Raw genomic sequence first — 27,105 nt, forward strand, 5'->3', positions numbered from 1 at the left:
GTGTCAGAAGTGATTGAAAGAGATGAAGAGAAAAAATCTGAAGTTAAATCAGCTCTCCACAAATTAGCAAGCCAAAAGAGAAGATCGTTGCTTACCATTGGAGAATAGATAACGAAGTGAAAGAATGGAAGGTTTACACCCACCAGCGACGCTTCAGTTGACAGGTAATGTGGCTGAAAATTGGAGGAGATTCAAACAACGTGTAGAGTTGTATTTAGCGGCAATCGGAGCTGACGAGAAAAGTAATAAAAGGAAATCGTCACTGTTCTTACATGTCATGGGTGATGAAGCGCTGGAGGTGTATAATAACTTCACATTCGCTGCTAATGGAGACAAAATGAAGCTAGATAAAATAATGGAACAGTTTGAGGCCTACTGCATACCTAAACGTAACGTGACGTTTGAGAGGCACAGATTTTTCACATGTGTACAGAAAACGGGTGAGACTATTGATCAGTATGTGACTGAACTGAGAAACAGAAGCAAAACATGTGAATTTGGGGGACTGACAGACTCGCTGATAAAAGACAGACTGGTGTGTGGTATTCCAGATAATGGTCTAAGGGAAAGACTGCTAAGAGAGCAAGATCTAGACCTGGGAAAAGCCATAGCACTGTGTAGGGCTACAGAGACTGTGAAGTTGCAGGCAAAGGAGCTGTTCAGTGACAATAGCTGCAACGTGGATGCAGTGAGAAAGAACGGACACAAACCGTTTAACAAAACGAGCGCCAATGTGAAAAAAGAGGCGTGGCCAGTGAACGAAAATGAAAGGGACAATCGAAAGTCATGTAGTCGATGCGGTACACAGCATCCACCAAGAAAGTGTCCAGCATATGGTAAAACATGCAATAGTTGCAACAAGAACAACCATTATGCCCGTTGCTGTAAGAACCAAATGCTACAAAGCAAGGTCCATGCAGTAGATGAAAGCGACATAGAGGAGTTCTATGTAGATGTTGTGTCTGAAAACAAAAAAGAAGAAAGAGACTGGATGTTGACACTAAAAGTGAATGACATACACATTCCATTTAAATTGGATACTGGAGCACAAGTTAATGTGATATCAGAGACTGATTTTAAGAAAAATAAACCCAGACCAAAGATACATGGAATAAAAGTGAAAGTGACAGGATACTCAGGTACTGATATACCAGTGAAAGGAAGATGCATTGTCAAAGTAACACACAAGGACAGAGAGCACACGCTAGCATTAATCGTGGTGCCAAAGGATGTGCAAGCCATACTAGGTTTAAAAGCCTGTGAGAGACTGAACCTGGTAAAGAGAGCCCTCGTTGTGGAAAGCGAAGGAGAGACAGTCTATGATGAACTCATGAAAGAGTACAATGACCTATTTAAGGGTCTAGGCTGCATTCCAGGAGAACACACGATCAGAGTAGATAAAAGTATGACACCGGTCATACATCCATGCAGAAAAGTCCCGTTTGCTCTTCAAAAGCAACTGAAGGCAGAGTTGGACAGGATGGAAAGCCTGAACGTGATTCGGAAGATAGATGAGCCAACTGAGTAGGTGTGTTCCCTCGTCGTAGTGGACAAAAAGAATGGAAAGCTCAGAATTTGCCTGGATCCAAGAGATCTAAACAGAGCAATAAAGAGAGAGCACTTCAAGCTTCCTACACGTGAGGAAATCATGGCACAGTTTGCAAATGCAAAGTATTTCAGCAAGTTAGATGCATCATCAGGATTTGGGCAGATGAAATTGGACGAAGCAAGTTCAAGACTGTGCACGTTCAACAGTCCATTTGGCAGATACAGATTCCTAAGGTTACCATTTGGCATTGCCTCAGCTCCTGAAGTGTATCACAAAACTATCCATATGATCTATGAGCACCTGGAGGGAGTTGATACATCAATGGATGACATCATAGTATGGGGAACCACGAGAACTGAGCATGACGAGAGACTGAAAAAAGTGCTGGAAGCAACAAGGAAAACAAACCTGAAGCTGAATAGAGAGAAATGCCAGCTCGGGGTGACAGAACTGACATTCGTGGGAGATATCCTTAGTAGTGAGGGCATCAGACCAGATCCCAGAAAGGTGTCCGCCATTGAGAATATGCCAAAGCCACAATGCAAAAAGGGCGTGCAGAGGTTTAATGGAATGATCAACTACATGGGGAAATTCATATCCAACCTTTCAGAAAAGATGGCGCCACTGAGAAGACTAACTGAAAAGAACATAGAATGGGAATGGAATCATGAGCATGAGAAGTCATGGAGCGATCTAAAGAAACTTCTCACAGAGGAACCAGTTCTGAGGTTTTATGACCCAGCGAGACCCATCAAGATATCATCAGATGCATCACAGAGTGGGCTCGGTGCTGTTCTTCTGCAACAATATGACTACTGGCAACCTATTGCATATGCATCGCGCTCAATGACAGACGCAGAGAGGTGATATGCTCAAATAGAAAAGGAGCTGCTCAGCATCACATACGCCTGTGAAAGATTTCACCAGTTTGTGGCAGGACAAGCAATCAGTGTAGAGACTGACCATAAGCCCTTGATTGCATTGTTCCAAAAGCCACTAAATAGCTGTCCGCTTAGAATACAAAGAATGATGATCAGGCTGCAACGCTATACACTGAATGTTGCGTACACACCGGGTAAACTGATGTATACAGCAGACACGTTGTCCAGAGCTGTTGACCCAAGTGAGCCCGCAAACACCACAATGGATGAAAAAGTGAACGCCTACGTGGACATGATCACAAGTGCACTGCCCATAGCAGATGCAAAAATGGAGCTCATAAAGACTGAGACAAACAAAGATGAAACAATGAGACGACTGAGAAAAAGCATCTTGGATGGATGGCCCAACATGAAGCAAGACTGCTCACCTGACATGGCAGAGTACTGGAACTACAGGGCGGAACTATCAGTGGTCGAAGACATCATCTACAAAGGAAGTAAAATAGTTATCCCAAAGAGTCTGAGAAAAGAGATGTTAAAAAAGATCCATGGAGGATAACTGGGAATCGAAAAGTGTAAGAAAAGAGCACTTCCTGGGACTAGGGACAGGGTCACTGGCACGGCTTGGAAGCTAAGCAGAGCCCGTGCCTGGTTAGTATCTGGAGGGGTGACCATCAGGGAAGACCAGGTGCAGAAGGTCACGGAAGGAGCCCCGAGGAGGGGCGTTTGGTGCGAAGGTCACGGAAGGAGCCCCGGGAGCGGTGGCTGGTAAGCAAGCCCGGGCGTTGGGCTGAAGATTGTTGGACAGGAGGAACGGTTGGAATGGTGGCACGCACAGACGCAGTGGCTTTGCTTCTCCCAGGACGGTGCTATTTATGTTTAATGTTAATGTTATTTGTACTGTGTGGTAAACCACTGTTTGTATTCCACTGTGTACATGCCTGGACATGCCTCGGCTGACTCCTCCCACAAGTCCTAGTATAAAGGTGACTGCTCCCCAGCCCTTTGTATTTCTGGACCGGTCGACCACTCGAGGCAGACCTTCATTCTTTTGTTAATAAAAGCCTTTAGTTACTCTCTTAACTCTCAGTCTTTTATGAGTAATTGATAGCGCATCATACTGGACTCATGGGAGCTTGCAAGATCACATTTCGTTGTTCATGTACTTGTGCAATGACAATAAAGTTGAATTATTATTATTATGTACTGGCCACGAATCAACCAAGATGTGACAAACGAGGTGTCAAACTGCACAATATGCCTGAAATATCGAGCAAGCAATCCGGTAGAACCACTAAAGCCACACCCAGCGCCAGACAGACCTTACCAGAAGGTAGGCGCTGACCTATTCGTATGTCAAGGGAAGGACTATCTTGTAGTCACAGACTATTACTCCCTGTATCCAGAGGTTTGTAGACTGTACACCACCACTGCAGATGCTGTGATAACATGTATGAAAGCCATATTCTCCAGACATGGCGTGGCAAGCGAGGTCTTCACAGACAACGGACCCCAGTTTTACAATGCAAGTTTCCGACACTTTGCCAAAGAGTGGGACTTTGTCCACACAACGGCAAGTCCTCACTTTCCACAGTCCAATGGTCTAGTGGAAAAATCAGTCCAGACAGTGAAAAGACTGATGTACAAGGCAAAAGACAGTGGAACTGACTTCTACCAGAGCATGCTTGTATACCGCACAACGCCGCTCGAGTGTGGTATGTCACCAGCCCAACTCCTTATGGGACGTCGGTTAAGGTCAAACCTACCCATCCCGGAGAACCTCCTGAAAACAAAAGAGGGGTAGAAAGTGAGGAAGTTCAAAGAACAACAGAAAGAAAAGCAAAAGTACTAATATGACAGAGGAACACAAAACCTACCTGAACTCCACACTGGTGACCAAGTAAGGTTCAAAGACAAAACAAACACATAGACTCAGAAGGGAACTGTCCTGAGTGAAGTTCAACCAAGATCATACGCCATTCAGACAGATGAGGGTGCTGTTCTGAGAAGAAATCGTCGAGATCTTCTCATGGGACCAGCCACAGCAGGTCAAGAGACTGATATTGTTGAACAACCTGATCACACAGCTGAGAACCAATCATCTGAGGCAACAACTCAGATTCAAGGACAATCAATCAGAAAATCCTCAAGACACGTGAAGCCTCCTGAGAGACTCATTGAGCAAACTTAAGGACTATTGTTATAGAAGGAAGTAATGTTATCTTATTCTTCAAGTTCTAGTGTATTGACATATTTCATGTGAACACACAAAGCAAGGTTAAAAAACCTTGATCATGATAATGATAATGTAAGTTCATTAAGTGTTACAGTTAAAATGCAGATTAATACAAAGAAAACATGTTGTTAGTTAAAAGTAAAATACTTTTGTTTTAAGAAAAGGAGATGTAATGATATCAACAAATAGAGATGGTATTTGCCTGTTCGATTATGATGCCTTAACAGCATGTTTGCAGGTATTGATTGCTTGTGCCTGACCAGCAGAGGGCATGTGACCGAGACAAGCAAGGCAGTTTAGTTTGGTTTCAGTTTCATTCTAGATGCATCACAAGCATCGTGTCTCCTGTAAAGCTGTATAAAGAGTTGAACAAGCTTTAGATTAAAAGTCATTCTCTTTCATAAATGTCTCGTCATTGAACTCACAAAGAAATCAATACAGGTGGGTCAGTGGCAGCTTGGATAAGGAATTAGCTTAAGGACAGAAAACAGCGAGTTGTGGTAAATGGCTGTTTTCCAGACTGGAGGATGGTAGACAGTGGTGTTCCCCAAGGGTCAGTGCTGGGGCCATTGCTTTTTTTGATGTATATAAATGACCTGGATATTGGAATACAAAGCAGAATTTCTAAATTTGCAGATGACACCAAACTTGGGGGTATGGCAAACAGTGAGGATGATACCAGTCGACTGCAACAGGACATAGAAAGGCTCGCAGAATGGGCAGACAAGTGGCAGGTGGAATTTAATACAGAGAAGTGTGAGGTGATGCATTTTGGCAGAAGGAACAGGGAGAGGCAATATACACTTAATGGCACAGTTTTAAAGAGTGTGCAGGGACAGAGGGACCTGGGAGTTAATGTGCATAGGTCCCTGAAGGTGGTGGGACATATTGAGAGAGTGGTTAGCAAAGCATATGGGATCTTGGGCTTCATAAATAGAAGTATTGAGTACAAAAGTAGAGAAGTTATGCTGAACCTTTATAAAGTGCTCCTTAGGCCACAACTGGAGAATTGCGTCCAGTTCTGGTCACCACACTTTAGGAAGGATGTGAAGGTCCTTGAGAGGGTGCAGAGGAGATTTACCAGAATGGTTCCGGGGATGGGGGATCTTAGCTACAAGGACAGGTTGGAGAAGCTGGATTTGTTTTCATTAGAGCAAAGGAGGTTGAGGGGTGATTTGATCGAGGTGTACAAGATTACGACGGGTTTGGATAGGCTAGATGGGGAAAGGCTGTTCCCACTAGTTGATGGTACAAGGACTAGGGGACACAGATTTAAGGTTTTGGGGAAGAGATACAGGGGAGATGTGAGGGAAAACTTTTTTACGCAGTGAGTGGTGAGGACCTGGAACTCACTGCTGACGGAACTGGTGGAAGCGGAGACACTCAATGTTTTCAAGGGGAGACTGGATAGGCACTTGAGGGAAATAAACTTGCAGGGCTACGGGGATAGAGCGGGGGAATGGGACTGACTGGATTGCTCTACAGAGAGCCGGCACGGACTCGATGGGTTGAATGGCTTCCTTCTGAGCTGTATGACTCTATGACTCCATGACTCTGTGATCTGACACCATCAGTGAACTCTACACACACGTGCTCACGGGATCACACGCACGGGGGTCACACACACAGGGGCCACACACACGGGGGCACACAATTACTGAGCTCTACTCTGAGCCAGAAGATTTGAAATGTTTCCAGAGGGTGAAGGAAGCTGTCCACACTCTCTAATGCGAGGCTCCAGGCTGCTGCCAATCAGAAATCTGGCACTTTTGTGCGCAGGGCTACATTCTTCCCACCCACGAATATAGAGGCCCCACCGCGTATAGCGGGTGTGAACACAGTTAGTCCGCATGACGCGGTGGCCGGTGTAATGCTATACATATATGAAGAAAGTTGGTTCTTTATAGCAACCTTAATAATAGTTATCACCATTTGGTCACTATTAGTGATTGCTCATTTTAAACACGGTTGTGTTTAAGTGGTGGGGACAGTAATGTAAATGATGATAATCCATCGTACGAGGTATTGCACCCACCTACACCCCGGGCACCACAGACTCCTGTGTATCCCTGGAGTGAGGGCGGGGTGGGGGGGTGGAGATGGTTTAAAAACTCTGAGCCTGATCTTGGCTATAGAACCGACCAAACTCATTAGAAGCCAACAGGAAGATTTTAAAATGTCTTCTTTTGTCTGCCAGAGCCTTCTGATTCGGCTAACTCTGCTGTATGTATGTACTTTTAAGGGGGGAACTACTTTCTACAGCTCATGTATACTGTAGTACCGGCAGTGACCACACCTGTATATAACGCTGAGTAGTGATCTGTTGTTTCAGTTGCAGTTTGAGCCACGTTGAGTAAGCACCTATTGTACCGTTCTCCGCAGTCCGTTTCTTATTATACACGGACGTAACATTGGCGACGAGGCAGGTTCGAACCTACCTGCAACTCTGCATCACTTCCCGGGGATTCGTTCCTGGAGATCAGTGGATTGGAGGTCAAGGCCAGAGGCTCAGGCGTCGACCACAGGCAACCGCCCAGTCATCCAGCAGAGACTCGGGAATTGCGGGGGAAGCTGTCGAGAGCCAGGCTTGGCTTTCCAGTCGAGGTGGTCCAGCGAAACGGGCTGGCAACAGGTAGTGCGCAGACCCTTCCCGGACGGCGGCGGGCTAGAGCTCGACCGAGCGGCACAGCAAAGGGCCGAGCAGCAGCGACGGGGAGAGAGAGAGAGGGCAGAGCGCACAGGGTGCAGCCGGTGTTCAGGGGCCAAGCAGCGTCGGAGAGAGGGAGAGAGAGAAGTGCGCGAAACCTACAGGGCGCCGCCATTGCCACGAGAACCGCTGGGAGCGGCGTCGGCAGCAGCGGGGGAGGAAGGAAAGCGCGGGAGACACCATTTTAAGCCATTGGGAGACGCCATTTTAAACCACACCCAAAATGCCAAAGAGTGGCAGTATCACCGCATTTGACAATGAAGTCGAAGATTGGACTACATATGTCGAACAAATAGAGGTGTACTGCAAGGCAAATGAGGTGTTAGATGACAAGAAAGCGTCAGTATTGTTAAATTTAATGGGTGCAAAGATGTATGGTTTATTACGAAATCTAGTAACCCCAACGAAGCCAATGGAAAAGAGTTTTGAAGACATAGTAACGATACTAAAGGAACATTTAAACCCCACACCGCTGCTGATAGCAGAAAGATTCAAGTTTCACAAACGGAACCAGCATAAGGATGAAAGCAATGCTGATTATTTAACAGAACTGCTCAAACTATCGAAACACTGCTAGTTTGGAGCGGGACTGGCAGATACCTTAAGGGACAAGTTTGTGTGTGGGCTTCAAAGTGAAGGAACCCAGAAACGGCTTTTATCTGAAAAGGACCTTACGCTGGAAAAGGCTTTCAGCATTGCGGTATCATATGAAGCAGCAGCACGGGGCGCTGCAGAGATACAACAGAGACCGCAAGAATATGGCACAAACGAAATGTCATATGGAACAGAGAAGTGCTATCGCTGCGGCAGAACAACACACGACCAGAATGATTGCTGGTTCAAAGACAAAGTGTGCAGACAGTGTGGAAAAGTAGGACACATAGCACGAGTCTGCAGGTCGGGAAAGAAAACCAGCAAGAAGAAACCGACCAAAGGGAAGTACAAAAACGTACATAAGATAATGGAGAATAGTTCAGACGAACATAAGAGTGATAACGACTCCGAAAGCAGGGAACTGAGTTGTCTGAAACTACATAATGTGATCACAACGGAGGATCACCGAACCATTTGGGTCACTCTCAAGATAGCAGGAGTCCAGGTAAAGATGGAATTGGACACAGGATCAGCTCTAACAGTCATAAATCGACGGGACTACGAGCGGCTATTCTCACACATACCCTTGAGAGACACAAAAATTATTTTGAAGACGTACACGGGGCAAAAAGTCTACCCCAAAGGAAAAATAAGGGTGACCGTTATATATAACGGTAAGGAAACACCAAAACTAGACCTGTATGTATTGCAAGATGGAGGACCACCATTACTGGGACGTGAATGGATCCGGATAATACAACTGGATTGGCATTCCATACAGGCACTGACTGTGGCTGACAAAAAGGATGACGACGTCACACCTGGGCGACTGTCAAAGATCCTAACTGGCATGAAAGAAGTGTTCCAGCAAGGACTCGGAACACTAAAAGGCATGACAGCGACGATTAAAATTGAAGAAAACGCAAGCCCAAAATTTTTTAAGGCCAGACCAGTACCTTATGCGATCCGCACAGCCGTCGAAGCAGAGCTGGAGAGTCTGGAACGTTCAGGTGTACTGTCCAAGGTAGACTGGAGCGAGTGGGCTACACCCATCGTCCCTGTGATGAAAAAGTCGTTGAGCAGCACGCCTGGGGAACCAAGGAAGGTTCGCATCCGTGGGGACTTTAAGGTAACAGTGAACCCGGTCCTTCACACCGTACAATATCCACTTCCGCGGATTGAAGATATTTTCGCCTCACTATCTGGAGGGAAACGCTTCACTAAGATTGATCTGGCCCAGGCGTATCTGCAAATGGAGGTAGAAGAAGCATCAAAAAAATACCTCACAATCAACACCCATAAAGGTCTCTACCAATACAACCGGCTGGTATTCGGGGTAGCATCAGCTCCGGCTATTTGGCAGAGGGCAATGGAACAAGTCCTGCAAGGGATCCCAGGGACCCAGTGTTATTTGGATGACATCCTAGTCACGGGCGAAAATGACAGTGATCACCTTGCCAACCTGGAGCAGGTGCTCACTAGATTGCAGGAATATGGGCTCCGAGCTAACCGCCCCAAATGCGAGTTTTTAGAAAACAGATCTCGTATTGCGGCCACGTTATCGATAAAGAGGGGTTACATAAGCCCCCAGAGAAGATTGAGGCAGTAGTCAAGGCTCCAGCACCGGAAAATGTGTCACAACTGAGGTCGTTCCTCGGGCTGGTAAACTACTACCATAAGTTCTTGCCAAATTTGTCTACAATGCTACACCCATTGAACACCCTACTGCAAACTGGGGTGCCATGGAAGTGGAATGACGAATGTAGACGAGCTTTCCAGAAGAGCAAAACACTAATCACATCGAAAGAGGTATTGGCCCATTACAACCCAGCATTACCAATTCGGTTGGCATGTGATGCGTCACCCTACAGCATTGGAGCGGTGCTGTCGCACAAATTCTCGGACGGCTCAGAGAGGCCAATAGCCTTTGCGTCACGATCACTAACCTCAGCCGAGCGTAACTACGCCCAGATTGACAGGGAGGCACTCAGCCTAGTGTGGGGAGTGAAAAAGTTCAATCACTATCTGCACGGGCAGAAATTCACCTTGCTGACTGATCACCAGCCTCTTGTCTCCATTTTTAATCCGAAGAAGGGCGTTCCGGTGATGACTGCGCAACGACTACAAAGATGGTCACTTTTTCTAGGGGCGCACCACTATGAGATTGAATATAAGGGCACGAAACAGCATGGAAATGCTGATGGGCTATCACGCCTGCCACTGCCTACTGCGGAGGAAGCACCAGCAGTGGATCCTGTCAAAATATTCCATTCGACTATAGTTGAATACCTACCGGTAACTAACGCTTGTATCGAAAAGGAAACCCGAAATGACCCAACACTGTCTCAGGTATATGATTTGACGGTGAAGGGATGGCCACCATATGGCGACTCACTGTTGCCAGCATTCTCGACAAGGAGAGAACAGCTGTCAGTGTGCCGGGGGACCTTGATGTGTGGATCCCGAGTGGTAATTCCACCCAAGTTAAGGGATAGAGTGCTCAATGAGCTTCATGAGGTTCATCTGGGAGGGGTAAAAATGAAAAGCCTAGCCAGGGCTTATGTGTGGTGGCCGGGAATCGATAAACAAATCGAGGACCTGACCAAGAGCTGCTCAGGATGCCAGAAAGTCCAAAATGCACCACCACAGGCCCCTCTACACCCATGGGAGTGGCACTCATCTCCATGGCAGCGGGTGCATATTGATTTTGCTGGTCCATTCATGGACTCAATGTTTTTAATAGCCGTGGATACGCACTCGAAATGGCCTGAGGTCATCAAAATGTCCTCCACCACCACGGAGTAAACTATTGCAGTCCTACAGACCATTTTTGCCAGGAATGGCTTGCCAGAACAGATTTGCTCCGACAACGGACCACAGTTTGTGTCCGAAGAGTTCCGGAGGTTCTTGAAAAAGAATGGGGTAAGGCATTACACATCCGCCCCGTATCATCCAGCCACAAATGGATTGGCTGAGGGGTTCGTTCAAACCTTTAAGAAGGCAATAAAGGCTATGTACAATGATAACATTCCGCTGCAGCACAAGGTGGACAATTTCCTGTTCGCCTACCGGAATGCGACACATGCAGTCACCAACCAGGCTCCAGCCATGATGTTCTTTAACCGAAGGTTAAGATCTCGCCTGGATTTGCTCAGACCAAATGTACGAAGAGATGTTGAGAGTAAGCAATTCCAGCACATCCATGAGAAGCCAACAAGGAGCTTCAATGTAGGGCAACCAGTCTTGGCCCGTGACTACCGAACAGAAAAATGGCAGCCAGGAACGATATGCACACGGCAGGGCCCACTAATGTACACAGTGGACGTTGGGGAGAGAATCATGAGACGCCATGCTGACCAGATCCTAGAGTCACAGGAACAAGTCAACCCCATGCCTCGCCCATACGTACCTGGTGATGAACCCGACGTACAGGTAGCATCTACCCCAGAAACAGTAGCATCGGAAGCTGATGAACCAACCGACGACAGGGGGCCAGAATCGCCTCCGCACCAAGAGCAAGACACTCGGGAAAGGCGCTATCCAGAAAGGATCAGGAAGCCTCCCCAAAAACTGAATTTATAAATAGACTATTTTCAGCTAATGTTGCATGTTAAAAGTGTTAATTGTAATTAGTTTGATATTTAATTGTTAAATGAGTGTTATGGTACTGTTAATCTAAAAGGGGAGGAATTGTAATGTATGTACCTTTAAGGGGGGAACTACTTTCTACAGCTCATGTATACTGTAGTACCGGCAGTGACCACACCTGTATATAACGCTGAGTAGTGATCTGTTGTTTCAGTTGCAGTTTGAGCCACGTTGAGTAAACACCTATTGCACCGTTCTCCGCAGTCCGTTTCTTATTATACACGGACGTAACATCTACGTAAAGGCCTTGCAGTGAAATTGCTCCCACACTGGGACAGGACAACACCAGCTCCCTGCCCACAGCCCATGGGCCTGGCTCCAGGTTCTCAGGCCTGGGCTGCGGTTACTAGGCAGGAGCTCCACCCCAGGCCACTCATAGAAACATAGGAGCAGGAGTCGGCCATTTGGCCCTTCGAGCCTGCTCCGCCATTCCATATGATCATGGCTGATCCTCTATCACAATACCATATTCCCGCTCTCTCCCCATACCCCTTGATGCCATTTGTGTCTAGAAATCTATCTATCTCCTTCTTAAATATATTCAGTGACTTGGCCTCCACAGCCTTCTGTGGTCGAGAGTTCCACAGGTTCACCACCCTCTGAGTGAAGAAATTTCTCCTCATCTCAGTCTTAAATGTCCTACCCCATATCCTGAGACTGTGACCCCTCGTTCTAGACCCCCCAGCCAGGGGAAACATCCTCCTTGCATCCAGTCTGTCTAGCCCTGTCAGAATTTTATACGTTTCAATGAGATCCCCTCTCATTCTTCTAAACTCTAATGAATACAGGCCTAGTAGACCCAATCTCTTCTCATACGACAGTCCTGCAATTCCAGGAATCAGTGTGGTGAACCTTCACTACACTCCCTCTATGGCAAGTATATCCTTTCTTCGGTAAGGAGACCAAAACTGCACACAGTACTCCAGGTGTGGTCTCACCAAGGCCCTGTATAACTGCAGTAAGACATCCTTGCTCCTGTACTCAAATCCTCTTGCAATGAAGGCCAACATACCATTTGCCTTCCTAACTGCTTGCTGCCCCTGCATGTTTGCTTTCAGTGACTGGTGTACAAGGTGTAGGATTTGCAAAAATCCATGAAATACAGTATGTGGGTAGGGCCCCTGAAGTGGCCACATTGTGAGAACACAGAATGGAGTTGGCAGTTCTCATGGCCCAGTTCAAAAGGACACACACACAGTACCTAACAGCAGTCTGAGTCATCATCGATTAGAAGAATCCAGAACCTTACTGTTTTTGATATTGTAATGTGGTTACAGCAGTAAACAAAACTATTAGCACCTGGAGGTGCGCTAATCGCTGGCAGAGCGGTAACTGATCTCACAAACCGCTGAGCACACACAAACGGAGGGACACTAAACAGATTCCCATTATGGCAAAGCGGTAACCGATCTCAGAAACTGCTGAGCACACACAAACGAAGGGACACTAATCGGATTCCCATTAGTTCGATTTGCGAGCAGTTAAAATTAATGTGCTTGCTTTTGTTAAAGCAACCTTAACAAAGGAAAACGGTTGATTTGGTGCCAAGATTAGGGCCAGAAAAGAGTATAACCGCTCAGGTAAATCGTCAGCAAGTCAGTCTAAGATTCGACCAGAGTAAGGAAGACTCCTCCGGAGATGATTCACACCGTGAAGTCCAAGTCCAGTTACCATCAGGAGTTCGAGGACCGTGCGGAACAGAAAACGGCTCGAGGATTTCGGAGGACTTCCAAAGTTTGTACAGGAGAGCAAGTCCAGGAGCCGGTCCCATAAGGAAGGTCGGAGGTCCCGGACGACACCAAGTAACAGGGTCCAGGAGCCGGTCCCATAAGGAAGATCGGAAATTCCAGACGTAACAAGAAGTACCAAGGTCCAGAAGGGTTTTGAAATTCTGGTGAGCATAAAGGCCCAACTCTACCTAACTGACATAATTGAGGTATATTCAGTAACGGGAGGGTTTGTGATGTTAAGAGTATTTGTAAGTCAGGAGTGTGATTTATCCCTCGATGTGTCCGTGCGCTTCCCTCACCCCCGCTTTTAGCTTATCGCTATTTTAGAACTGTTTATATGCTTTAAAGTTATATTTCTCAGTGTATAATTTAGTCCTCTGTGAGAAACGTTATTTTTCATCTGCATTTATTCTTGCCATTTTTCTCTGTGTACATTCTCTTTCAAAAATAAAGATCGTTTTGATTTAAAACTCAATCTGTCTCATCTGACCATTTGTCTTCCGAGTCACGAGTTGGGCCAACACACAAAGGTTGTCTGGCAATAAGCCCAGTGTCTAGAACCATGAGGGGGCAGCGCTTCGAAACCGCTCATGAGTAGTGCGAAAATCAAAACCGATTTAGCACACCATAAACTCGTTAAAACGACCCCTTACAGAATGGCGACCGCGGCAGGACACTGGCTACAGAAACCTTGTGTGGTGGACAAAGACTCGGGTGAGACAGATGTGATGGAAGATAAGTTAGCTTCCTACGTGTGTGGGAAAGTCAATGTAGCGAAAAAATGGGTGTATGACATGTTAGGAGCCGAGCATCCCCTAAAGGCAGCCGCTCAGTGGACGGCTAGTAAAAAGCACCGCAAGGGCATTGAGAAAGCGGTATGGCTCATGTGTTATAAAAAGCAGGTTCTGGTACTGGACCACGCGGTGGCCAGTAAAGAATCTAAGATTAGGCATTTGTCCCAAGAGCTGCAGGAAAAGGTTGCAGCAGAAGGGAAAGTGCTAGTGGCCCTGGAGGCAATAAGCCAAGAGAGGGCAGCGATGGTCCGGGATCATCGGGGGAAAGTAGAGCCCATGGAAAGCCAGGCCGCTGAAGTACAGCGTGAGCACCAAGCCAGGGGAGAAAGGCTAAAGGGCAAGATAGCTGAGTTAGAGGGGAGTGCTAGTTTTAGGGTAGAACATGTTGAGTACCAAGCAAGAGAATCTAGGGAAAGAAAAAGGAAGTTAAAGGCGGAAATTAGCAGTCTCACGGGGGAACTTAAGGCACAGGAGGAGAAAGTAGCCGAGGTAAAAGCAGCTTATAAGGTGGCTTGCGCTCAGGGGTTTGAGGAAGCAGACCACGGCCTCTGTAGGCAGGTAATTGAAAGCCTACGTATGGAGTTGGCCAAAGCAAAGGGGATGATATGTCTCATTAGCCCAAAAATCAGCCAGGCCGAATTTAACAGCAACCCAGTCAGGGCAGTCCCGCAGGCAGCCCCTAGAACTAAACAGGTTAGGGAACCTGAGGTTGCACAGCCACCACCCCTAGCCCCTAGTTTTCCAGAGGTCTGGGAACAGGAGCAGGTGGGGGATGAAGAACCCCAGGTAGACCAGGCTAGCCCAAGAGAGAGTCAGGGACCGGGACCGGTGTACCCCGTTATACAGCGGAGGTACGGACCACCCGGTAACGACGGGGAAACTGGGGACATCCAGAACCAATTCCAGATTCCACACGGTACGCAACAATTGCGTTCCATGGTGAGCTACATCCCCAAGCTCACCATGAGGGGGGACCCTTCCCTGCACTTTAGGGAGATAGAGCAGGCGGCCTGTGTGAATGACTGCGATGAGGCCGAAAAGGCCTAAATGATGCTGTTCTCCCTGGGTAGCGATCTCCTCCAGACGCTGCCCGATGAGTGTAAGAGGGGTCAGGAGAATTATGGCAAGCTCAAGGAAGAGATCCTGGAGGCCATGGGGATGAACGAGGGGAGCCCGTTCTCCCGGGTAGAGAGAGCAGTCCAGCTCCCCGGGGAATTCCCGCAGGCGTTCGCAGACAGGCTGTGGCCAGTCTACCAGGATGCGTGCCTGGGAATGCCGGCGCGAGCGCACCTGGACGGGGAACCGTTAGTTCACTGGCTAAGGTGCCTTATGAATAACTCCCTGCCCCGCGTTCGAATGCAGTCAATGGCTTGGTTCGACCCCCGAAACCCTCTGACCACGGAGGCGACGGTAATCCGTCAACTCACAGTCACCTTTAGAAATGGGAGGGATAGTGAGACACCCCAGCAAAAAGGGGAGGTTTGTGAGGTCAGGCCTGGTGACCAGCCCCGTAAAGAGTGGCGCCAGGAAGGGAGCCGTCCCAACCAAAGCAGGCAAACGTGCTACAGTTGTGGGAAGGAGGGGCATTGGCGCAGGGACTGTAAGAATCCCTGGAAGGACACAAGGGAAAAGGTTCCCACAGCCCCAGTCCAAAAGGCAGAGACAGAAATTGCTCCCGCTGGGATCGAGTCATTTTTAGAGGCCATGCGGTCTCTTCTGACTGGCCAGGGAAGTACAGCTGCTGTAGTTCCCTCCCCCACCTCTGCCCCCCCACAATGACTAAAGCCAGCGCAGCCTGTCGACCTGTGTCCCCCAGAAAGACATGCACAGGAAAAGACCTCCAGTAAAATGGAGGAATACCTGCGGTGCCAGGTTGCGGCGGCTAAGTTAGTTGAGCAGGCTTTAAGGGAGGAGAACGCTAGGTTAACAGCAAGGGCTGGCAGTTTAGAGGGTCAGCTAAAGGTTTTTAAAATGGTTCATGAAGATTTTCAGCCACCAGCAGCGGGTGGTGAGGGGATACCTGCCCCCAGTACAGGAGTGGGTAGGGAAGAGGAGATAAAACTAGATTACTGGCTAGCTGCCAGGTATATTAAACAGTGCAAGCTGTTTAAGCCGGAGGCAGGGAAACAGACAGCAGGGGCTGAAAAGGCCAGTAAAGAGTTAAACGCTGTAGGGGAGCTGCAGCCACAGGTCACACAGGCTGGACGTGCAGCCTGCGTGAGGGGAGGAGTGGTCTCATCTAAGCGGGAGACTCCCCCATTGTTCTGGGACCCAGGAGGGGCGGAGCCAGAGGTCTTAGGTCCTGTCCCTGGTTACCCAGAAGGGGAGGAGCCGGAGGTCCCAGGTCCTGTCCCCGATCACCCAGAAGGGGAGGAGCCGGAGGTCCCAGGTCCTGTCCCTGGTCATAATGAAGCCGAGTCGGAGGACAAAGGTCCCGCCCCCGACTGCGGCGAAGGGGAGGAGCCGGAGGTTTTAGGTCTTGCCCCTCAGTGTAGCATTAGAGAGGTGGCGTCTGGGGGCGGGGACTCTCAACCTGGAGTCCCAGGTAGCAAAGAGGTGCCTGCCGCTGACCCAGAGCCTAGGGAGGCGGAGCCTGCGGGAGGAAGCCCACAGCCGGCAGTCATGGAGAAGCCACGAACTGCAGCCAGGGCCAAAACTCCAGCCAAGGGTCCGACCCATGAGGAAACCTCATATGTGGTGACCGTCAGACGGTCAGATAGAAAACCGCAACCGAAGAAGGTCTGGTCACCGGTTTTCACAAAAGGAAACCCCCGTAAGAAAGCTGCAGGACGTTTAAACAGTCCACAGCCAGCAGCCACGGGCTGCCTGGGACTAGCAGCTGAGACAGATGTGGGAACGCCGCAGGGAGAGGTCTGCGACAGTCCCCGCAGATTATAAGCTGGCCATCCGGAGACGGGCGGCAGATGTACATAGATATATATATAGTTTTGGAGAATAAGGTTTAGTTATTGTTATTTTAGAATGAATGTATAAGATATTCCATTGGATTGTTTTGTACATTGGATAGTTTTGTAATATTTTGGATTGTTCTGTACCTTGTTGGATTTCGCATTATATTGTATTATGATTATTCTGTTATGACTCTAGGTGAGTCTGTATATTGTTTAAAGGTTTGTCTCCAATAGGAAATGTTTTCTCAAACTTCATTGTTCGGAATGAGGAAAGTGCAGGCGAGGTACACTCCTTAGCAAGGTAAATTACGGGGAAGGTCAGTTGGGGAGGGAACGGATTTGTGCTCACCCAAAGACATTTTATGATACAAAGACGATTGAAGATGCTCATTGTATCACAGGGGGGACTGTAGGATTCGCAAAAATCCATGAAATACAGTATACGGGTAGGGCCCCTGAAGTGGCCACATTGTGAGAACACAGAATGGAGTTGGCAGTTCTCATGGCCCAGTTCAAAAGGACACACACACAGTACCTAACAGCAGTCTGAGTCATCATCGATTAGAAGAATCCAGAACCTTACTGTTTTTGATATTGTAATGTGGTTACAGCAGTAAACAAAACTATTAGCACCTGAAGGTGCGCTAATCGCTGGCAGAGCGGTAACCGATCTCAGAAACCGCTGAGCACACACAAACGGAGGGACACTAAACGGATTCCCATTATGGCAAAGTGGTAACCGATCTCAGAAACTGCTGAGCACACACAAACGAAGGGACACTAATCGGATTCCCATTAGTTCGATTTGCGAGCAGTTAAAATTAATGTGCTTGCTTTTGTTAAAGCAACCTTAACAAAGGAAAACGGTTGATTTGGCACCAAGATTAGGGCCAGAAAAGAGTATAACCATTCAGGTAAATCGTCAGCAAGTCAGTCCAAGATTCGACCAGAGTAAGGAAGACTCCTCCGGAGACGGTTCACACCGTGAAGTCCAAGTCCAGTTACCATCAGGAGTTCGAGGACCGTGCGGAACAGAAAACGGCTCGAGGATTTTGGAGGACTTCCAAAGTTTGTACAGGAGAGCAAGTCCAGGAGCCGGTCCCATAAGGAAGGTCGGAGGTCCCGGACGACACCAAGTAACAGGGTCCAGGAGCCGGTCCCATAAGGAAGATCGGAAATTCCAGACGTAACAAGAAGTACCAAGGTCCAGAAGGGTTTTGAAATTCTGGTGAGCATAAAGGCCCAACTCTACCTAACTGACATAATTGAGGTATATTCAGTAACGGGAGGGTTTGTGACGTTAAGGGTATTTGTAAGTCAGGAGTGTGATTTATCCCTCGATGTGTCCGTGCGCTTCCCTCACCCCCGCTTTTAGCTTATCGCTATTTTAGAACTGTTTATATGCTTTAAAGTTATATTTCTCAGTGTATAATTTAGTCCTCTGTGAGAAACGTTATTTTTCGTCTGCATTTATTCTTGCCATTTTTCTCTGTGTACATTCTCTTTCAAAAATAAAGATCGTTTTGATTTAAAACTCAATCTGTCTCATCTGACCATTTGTCTTCCGAGTCACGAGTTGGGCCAACACACAAAGGTTGTCTGGCAATAAGCCCAGTGTCTAGAACCATGAGGGGGGAGCGCTTCGAAACCGCTCACGAGTAGTGCGAAAATCAAAACCGATTTAGCACACCATAAGCTCGTTAAAAGGACCCCTTACAAAGGACACCCAGGTTCCTTTGTACATCAACATTTCCCAATCTATCACCATTTAAATAATACTCTGCCTTTCTGTTTTTCCTACCAAAGTGGATAACTTCACATTTATCCACATTATACTTGTAAGGGGTGGTGTGTGGATCAGCTTCGCCTCTGACTTATGAGCGGTTCGAATCGCTCCCACTCCCTTGGTTCTAGACCCTGGACTTATTTGGGGGTTGTGATGAAAAGTGCAGCAGACAACTGATTTTGGTGCAAGAACTTTGATCTTTATTTGAGAAAGAAAATACAACACAACAGTAACACTCTAATAAAATGGGGAAAACACTTCGACATACACGAGGGAAAAATTACAGTAGACAAAATCTCTCAGCCCTCCCAATCCCACCTTACTAGCTAAGTTAGGCTCTGAAGGACCAGGGATAATGCTCACCAAACGCAGGAATAGTTTGTAGAGTGAAAAAACTTGCGACTCTTCGATTTTCTTCCGAGTTGGTTTTCTTTGGTCGCGGTGGCCCAATATTACCCGGTTGGCTGATGGTAATGTTCGGTTGGTTGTTTCATAAGGCCCTTGTTGCCGCGAGGTGTCCGATGGTCGCTGAAACTGTTGCTCTAGTTTCTTCTTGTGTGTTACTTCTTCTGAGAGAGAGAGAGAACTGCTTCGAGGTGCTTGCATTTACTGAACTCGAACTTGGAACTCTCTGTACTTCTTGAACTCCCACCTTGCTGAACTGCTACTGTATTCTGTCTTTAGAAAACAGGCTTTCAATTATACTAATTGGGGCCTCCTAATCTGATTACGTTGTTTAAAGTAGTTTCGGGATGGTCCCATCGATTGTTTAACCTCTTGTTTAATTGCAGTAAAGTTGTCTTTTCCTGTGGGGGGCCAGGGTTCTTTTGTTGGTTGGTGGCATGTTTTGCATTATGCAAGATTTTGGATGGTTCTGTAAGGCTGTTCTTCCGTGGGTCTATTGTTAGCATGTAAATTTCTTGATAGGGGCTGAGTGACGCTTTTCAGTTCCCCCAGTTTGATTACCTCGAATACTCAAAACTGGCTACTGCATAGGTAGATCCCAAATTCTTTGTTGCAGCCTTTTTCCCAAAACATGCCTGAACGTGTCCTTTTTTAAAAAAATGCCAAGTCTGTTTTTGACCTTGAATCTCCCTGCTGGGCCCAACATGCTTTTTATCCTCCTGAGATTTTTAGCAAGGGTCCAAAGTCACTTTAATATGGCTTTTCTTTCATAATGGGGGACCTGTAAATTTTGAGAATCCTACATACTGCATCTGCCATGTATTTGCCCACTCACTCAACTTGTCTAAATCACCTTGAAGCCTCTTTGCATCCTCCTCACAACTCACAATCCCACCTAGTTTCGTGTCATCAGCAAACTTGGAAATATTACATTTGGTTCCCTCATCCAAATCATTGATATATATTGTGAATGGCTGGGGCCCAAGCACTGATCCCTGCGGTACCTCACTAGTCACCACTTGCCATCCCGAAAAAGGCCCATTTATTCCTACTCTCTGTTCCCTGTCTGTTAACCAATTTTCAATCCATGCCAGTATATTACCCCTTTCCAGGAACCCCAAGACCTCTGCGCCTTCCAGGACCTGGCCTCGCTTGTATCTGGCCACGGGCTGCCCTCTGAAATCGAGAGTCCTGGGGGCAGATGGTTAACTCTGAGCCCCACAATAGCAGGCCGCCTGGCCAGCCTCGAAGCAGGTGGTCTGAGGAGGGGGTGGGTAAACCAGGGTAACCCCACAACAACGAAGTCTAACTTACCTTCCGGGACCTCCAGCCCCGCACCAGCTGACACCAGCCTGAGGCAGCACGGTGCAGGCTGCTCCCGCTCGATGGGCACTCGAGTCCTAATGGCGCGACCATACCCCGATTTCAATTTTTCACTCAGTCGGGGTGTCACCGTCTGCAGCTGGTCAGCCACCTAATCGATGGACCCCCCCAGAGAATGGCAGCGGCAGCAAATGCAGCGAGGTCTCACGCACCGTTTTCAGGTCTCGCTACCAGTCTGATTCTGACGGGGAGGAGGCCCGTACGTTTAGCCCCTGGTCTCCATGCTACAGAAAGGGACGTTGAAGCACTGGAGAAAGCGCAGGAAAGATTTACAAGGATGTTGTAGGAAAACGTGTCCTCGACATTGCCCGGAGGTGTCCCTTCGAGATTCGCCGGGGATGAGGCCCACAAACTGCCCCAAATGCCGTTCCAGCTTGAGATCTGCCCACTCAGTGTAGATAGCAAAATACTGCGGATGCTGGAAATCCGAACTAACGACAGAAAAACTCAGCAGGCCAGGGCAGCATCCGTGGAGAGAGAAACAGAGTTAACGTTTCAGGTCGAAGTCCCTTCGTCAGAACTGGAAAAAAAGCAGGAAGAGGGATAGATTCTAAAGCAAGTGGCCTTTTTTTCCAGTTCTGACGAGGGTCCCAGACCTGAAATGTTAACTCTGTTTCTCTCTCCATGGATGCTGCCTGGCCTGCTGAGTTTTTCCAGCGTTGTCTGTTGTCACTCAGTATAGAGTTCAGCTGTTGCACTGAATGCTGGGAGGTGTCTGGAAACCAGGGGCCTTGTCATTGCCAGAACTTCGGGTCCCCACGGGCGAGTACGCGCTGGCCCAACGAAAGTGCCGGTTTCGTGCATGCACTGCGCATGCGCGGGAAACCGGAACTTCCGTTCCCTTAAAGGAAGGTGTTCACAGGTCGAACGCGTGCGCTGGAGAGGCAGCGCGTACGCCTGGAACTTCCGTTTTTTTACAGGTTTCTTCGGGAGGGTAAGTCTGCAGGAGTTACGCTTGTAAAAAGCAGTCGCAAGGCCTGCTTTTAACAAAGTGGTGAATTAAGTTAAATTAAAACATTTTTTCCACAGGTTTATTATTTTAAAAACTTTAAAGAAAGGTAAGTTTATTTTTAGCCCCGTTAGAAAATGTAATTATTTTGTCAAAAATTTTAATTATTGTTTAAAAGTTATTTTATGTAATTTATAGTTAATTTTAAAAAGTGATATTTTTAAAATGTATTTGAAGTTTTAGTGATGTTTTGAGGCTGAATTGTATTCATAGATTTGACAGCTCGTCCTGTCAAATCTATGAATACAGATTCCCTGCTACCATTAGCTCTCCATGGCCCACATGATCCCAGGGGACGCTTCGAACTAACTGCGCCCCTGGGATACGCAAACACTGCGCGCTGGCAGTTGGAGGAGGCCCAGGATCAGAATCCCATGCGGGCCCACAGCACAACGGCCGGCGCGCTAGGTAAGTGCAGGTCGGAGACTTGCACCCGCGGGAAGCCTCCGACCCGAATTTCTGGGCCATTATTTTAATCCGTGTAAACACCATAAACTACAAAGTCATGAAGCCTCGAAGTTAAGTACTCCAGAAAAGGCTGCGTTTAATACTGCAGAAATTCCGTACCAGTGTGAGAAGCCATTGTCCCTCATGCTAATACCCTCCCCTTGACCCCTGGATATAGCAGCGTGCGCAGTCACTCCCACCCTCCAGGCAGCATCTTCACCCCTTGCTCGTCGAGAGGCTGGCTCCAGGGTCGTGCAGGCTGTACCCTTGCTGCCTGACCCAGGTCCTCTGTAGACGACTCATCCACCTCACAGCCCGATCCTAGATCTCACGCACAGGCTGAACAAGCCTTTCCGTTACACCTGGACCATGGTGCACACACATCCTGTGCTCCACACACCCTGAAAACCTAAAAGAAATACACATTTTATCCATTGTTTTATTATTTTATTATATTACATATTTTATTACCCAGAGAGTGAAACTCACTACCACAGGGAGTGGTTGAGGCGAATAGTATAGATACATTTAAGGGGAAGCTGGATAAACACATGAGGGAGAAAGGAATAGAAGGATATGTTGATAGGGGGAGATGAAGAGGGACGGGAGGAGGCTCGTGTGGAGCATAAACACCGGCACAGAGCATTTGGGCCGAATGGCCTGTTTCTGTGCTGCAACATTCTATGTAATTCTATCTAATATGTAACGTTTTGACAACAAGTATTTTACTGATCCACGTGCCTTTGCCTAATCCAATGGTTACACCGATCCTTTCATGGAAGCCTCTTTAGATTTTCATAAACGGGTTCAGGTGGCATCACTTCATACAGTTGCTGGTCCCCTGTGGGGTGCGGGTTTTGACTCCACTGATCTCCCTGGTCAGAGGTGACGTTCACCTTATTATCGGAGCCTGCTTTTGTCCGACAGGGTTTCAGCTCTTGCCTCATCTGCTGGGCATTGCTCGCTGCAACATTCACATACACGGCCTCACTGATGGTGTCACAGTACACCTGCAAAACAACAAGGAAACAATCTTTAAATAAAAATAACAGCAGGAAATGCTGGAAACACTCAGCAGGTCAGGCAGCATCGAGGAGAGAGAAACAGAGTCAATGTTTTGGGTCGAGGACCCTTCGTCAGAACTGGAAAAGGTTGCAGAAGAGAGATTTTTAAGCAGGGGCAGGGAGGAGGGGAGGAAAGAACAAAGGGAAGGTCTGTGATAGGATGGAAGAACAAAGGGAAGGTCTGTGATAGGATGGAAGAACAAAGGGAAGGTCTGTGATAGGATGGAAGAACAAAGGGAAGGTCTGTGATAGGATGGAAGAACAAAGGGAAGGTCTGTGATAGGATGGAAGAACAAAGGGAAGGTCTGTGATAGGATGGAAGAACAAAGGGAAGGTCTGTGATAGGATGGAAGAACAAAGGGAAGGTCTGTGATAGGATGGAAGAACAAAGGGAAGGTCTGTGATAGGATGGAAGAACAAAGGGAAGGTCTGTGATAGGATGGAAGAACAAAGGGAAGGTCTGTGATAGGATGGAAGAACAAAGGGACGGTCTGTGATAGGATGGAAGGCAGGAGAGATTAACTGACACAAGGGATGATGGTGCGAGGCAAAAGGAGAGGTAATGGGACAAGTTAAGAAACAAAAGATGACTCTAGATGAGGTGTGAATGGCAATGGCAGAATCATCAACAGCTACCATGCGAGAAAACAAGAGAGAAAAAGAAATACAGGGCCAAGTTTATAGTCTGAAATTGTTGAACTTGATGTTAACTCCAGAAAGCTGTAAAGTGCCTAATCGAAAGATGAGGTGCTGTTCCTCAAGCTTACGCTGAGCTTCATTGGAATGGTGTAAGAGGCCGAGGACAGAGAGATCAGAGTGGGAGTGAAGTGGAGAATTAAAGTGACAGGTGACCGGAAGCTCGGGGTCACGCTTACGGACTGAACGGAGGTGTTCCGCAAAGCGGTCACCCAATCTGCGTTTGGTCTCCCCAATGTAGAGGAGACCGCATCGTGAGCAGTGAATACAGTATACTAGATTGCAAGAAGCACAAGTAAATCGCTGTTTCACCTGGAAGGGGTGTTTGGGGCCCTGGACAGTGGGAAGGGAGGAGGTAAAAGGGCAGGTGTTGCATCTCCTGCGCTTGCACGGGAAGGTACCGGGCAAAGGGGAAGGGGTGTTGGGGGTGATAGAGGAGTAGACTAGGGTGTCGCAGAGGGAGCGGTCCCTTCGGAATGCTGAAGGCGGGGGGAGGGGAAGATGTGTTTGGTGGTGGGATCATGCTGGAGGTGGCGGAAATGGCGGAGGATGATCTGTTGAATGTGGAGGCTGATGGGGTGAAAGGTGAGGACAAGGGGAACCCTATCGTGGTTCTGGGAGGGAGGGGCAGGGGTGAGAGCAGAAGTGTGGGAAATTGAATGGACACGGTCAAGGGCCGTGTCAACCACAGTAGAGGGGCATCCTTGGTTGAGGAAAAAGGAAGACACACCGGAAGCACTTGTATGGAAGGTGTTGTGTATGTACATTTAAGAGAATAACTGGTCTCAGACTGCAGTACCGGCAGTGACCACCCCTGTATAAAAGGCGCTAGTGAGCCTCTGTAGTTTCAGTTTCCCGATTGACTCCTTTCAGTAAAGACTTGTTTTGTTCGACTCCTGCTGTCCGTGTCTCAATCATACACGGACATAATACTGGCGACGAGCAGATACGAACTTACCTACAGTCTGCACCACCTCCTGGGATCCATTCCTGCAGTGAAGTGAGCAGAGGTCGAGGCCAGAAGGAAGAAAGAAGCAGTAGAAACGGGCGTCGACCGTGGGCATCCGCCCCTGTGTTAGCGGAGTTGAAGATTGCTGGAGAAGCTGTCGAAAGCGGGGCCTGGTTCCTGTCGACGGTGCTTCAGCTAATCGGGCTGGTGGCAGGTAGTACACTGATCCTTCCTGGGCTGCGGCGGTCTAGAATTCGAGCGGGTGGCTTGCAACGGGGCCGAGCAGCGTTGTCGGGAAGAGGAGAGAGGGTGGAGCACACAGGGCGCGGCCGGTGCTACGAAACCGGGCTGCGTATAGACCCGAGAAGAGGGAGGCAAGAGTCCCACAGGGTTGTTCCACGACAGGAAAATAATAAAAAAAAGAAATATTAAACGCACAGGAAACCGCGAGGAGCTGCAGGTTGCAACGGAAACCGCGGAAAGCAGTGCCAGCAACAGCAGGGAAGAAGGCAAAAGCGTGGGAGGCGCCATCTTAATCAGCGGGGCAAGAAGGCAAAGCGCGGGAGGCGCCATTTTGTTAAATCGGGGAAGAAGGCAAAGCGCGGGAGGCGCCATTTTAGATTTTCAAGATGCCGAAGACTGGCTGTATCACTGCCTTTGATAATACAATAGAGGGCTGGACCACGTATGTGGAAAGAGTCGAGGTATATTGCGAGGCAAACGAAATAGCCGATGAGAAAAAGGCATCGGTATTGCTAAACTTAATGGGCGCTAGAACGTACGGCCTATTGCGGGACCTGATTACTCCAGCCAAACCGAAGGCGAAGAGTTTTAACGAAATTGTTGCTGTCCTACAGGAACACCTAAACCCTGCACCGCTGTTGATAGCCGAAAGATTTAAATTCCACTGGAGAACTCAGCATAAAGATGAGAGCAATGCTGAGTACCTTACGGAACTACGCAAGCTATCAAAGCACTGCCAGTTCGGAGCAGGACTGGCAGATACACTACGGGACAAATTTGTCTGTGGACTCCTGAGTGAAGGAACACAGAAGAAGTTACTCTCAGAGAAAGAGCTGACGCTAGATAAGGCTTTCAGCGTGGCAGTATCATACGAAGCAGCAGCCAGGGGAGCTGTGGAAATTCAACAAAAGCCACAGGAATACGGCACCCACGAAATGACACGGGGAATTGCAAAATGTTATCGCTGCGGCAGAACTAACCATGACCAGAAGGACTGCTGGTCCAAGGACAAAATATGCAGGCAATGCGGAAAGATGGGACACATTGCACGAGTTTGCAGGTCTGGGAAGAAGACCAGCAACAACAAAAAGGCTACTAAGGAACCGTACAAGAAAGTACAAAAGATGACAGACAGTAGTTCCGAAGACCAGATGAGCGATAGTGAATCCGGGAACAGGAGACTAAGCTGTCTCAAACTTCACAATGTAATCGCAAAAGAGGATCACCGAACCATTTGGGTCACCCTCACGATAGCAGGGTCCCAAGTTAAAATGGAATTGGATACAGGATCAGCGCTAACCGTCATGAATCGACGAGACTACGAGCGGCTATTCTCACACATACCCTTGAGAGAGACATCAATCGTCTTGACGATGTATACGGGGCAAAAAGTATACCCCAGAGGAAAAATAAGGGTGCCTGTCGAATACAACGGCAAGAAAATACGGAAATTGTATCTCTACATACTGCAAAATGGTGGACCACCGTTATTGGGACGCGAATGGATCAGGAAGATAAGCTTAGATTGGCACTCCATTCATGCAATGACGGTGGACGGTAAAAAAGATGACGACGTCACTCCTGGACGATTGTCAACAATCTTAGCTAACGCCAAAGAGGTATTTCAACAAGAACTGGGCACTCTTAAAGGCGTAACCGCCTCGATAAAAATAGAAGAGAATGCAATTCCCAAGTTTTTCAAAGCAAGACCGGTACCATATGCAATTTGCCCAGCCGTCGAGGCAGAGCTGGAGAATCTGGAGAAGGCAGGCGTGTTGTCTAAGGTTGACTGGAGTGAGTGGGCGACACCCATCGTTCCTGTCATGAAGAAAACGTTAAGCAATAAGTCTGAGGAGCCAAGGAAGGTTTGCATCTGTGGGGATTTCAAGGTGACGGTGAACCCAGTCCTTCACACAGTACAATATCCTCTTCCAAGGATAGAAGACATCTTCGCCTCACTGTCTGGAGGGAAGCGTTTTACAAAAATTGACCTAGCACAAGCATATTTGCAGATGGAGGTTGAAGAATCCTCTAGGAATTATCTCACGATAAACACTCACAAAGGTCTTTAC

At 47.9% G+C, this 27,105-nt stretch overlaps 1 protein-coding gene across 3 annotated transcripts in view; it reads right to left on the reverse strand.

Annotated features, from left to right (window-relative positions):
- LOC147098460 (uncharacterized) overlaps positions 1-27,105 on the reverse strand; it is a 182,762-nt gene that overhangs the window by 27,030 nt on the left and 128,627 nt on the right. For 2 of the 3 annotated variants that reach the window (XM_085970072.1, XM_085970069.1), the window contains one exon: positions 22,089-23,091. The exons of the other annotated variant lie outside the window; for it this stretch is intronic. In XM_085970072.1, coding sequence (XP_085826198.1) covers positions 22,855-23,091 — 237 coding nt within the window. In that variant the 3' untranslated portion in view covers positions 22,089-22,854. Of the gene's footprint in view, positions 1-22,088; positions 23,092-27,105 lie in introns of those variants that run through there. 3 annotated transcript variants of the gene reach the window in all.

This window comes from Somniosus microcephalus, chromosome 29 (assembly GCF_052327205.1).
Source record: "Somniosus microcephalus isolate GS21.2 chromosome 29, FLI_Smic_1.0, whole genome shotgun sequence".
NCBI classification, from domain to species: domain Eukaryota; kingdom Metazoa; phylum Chordata; class Chondrichthyes; order Squaliformes; family Somniosidae; genus Somniosus; species Somniosus microcephalus.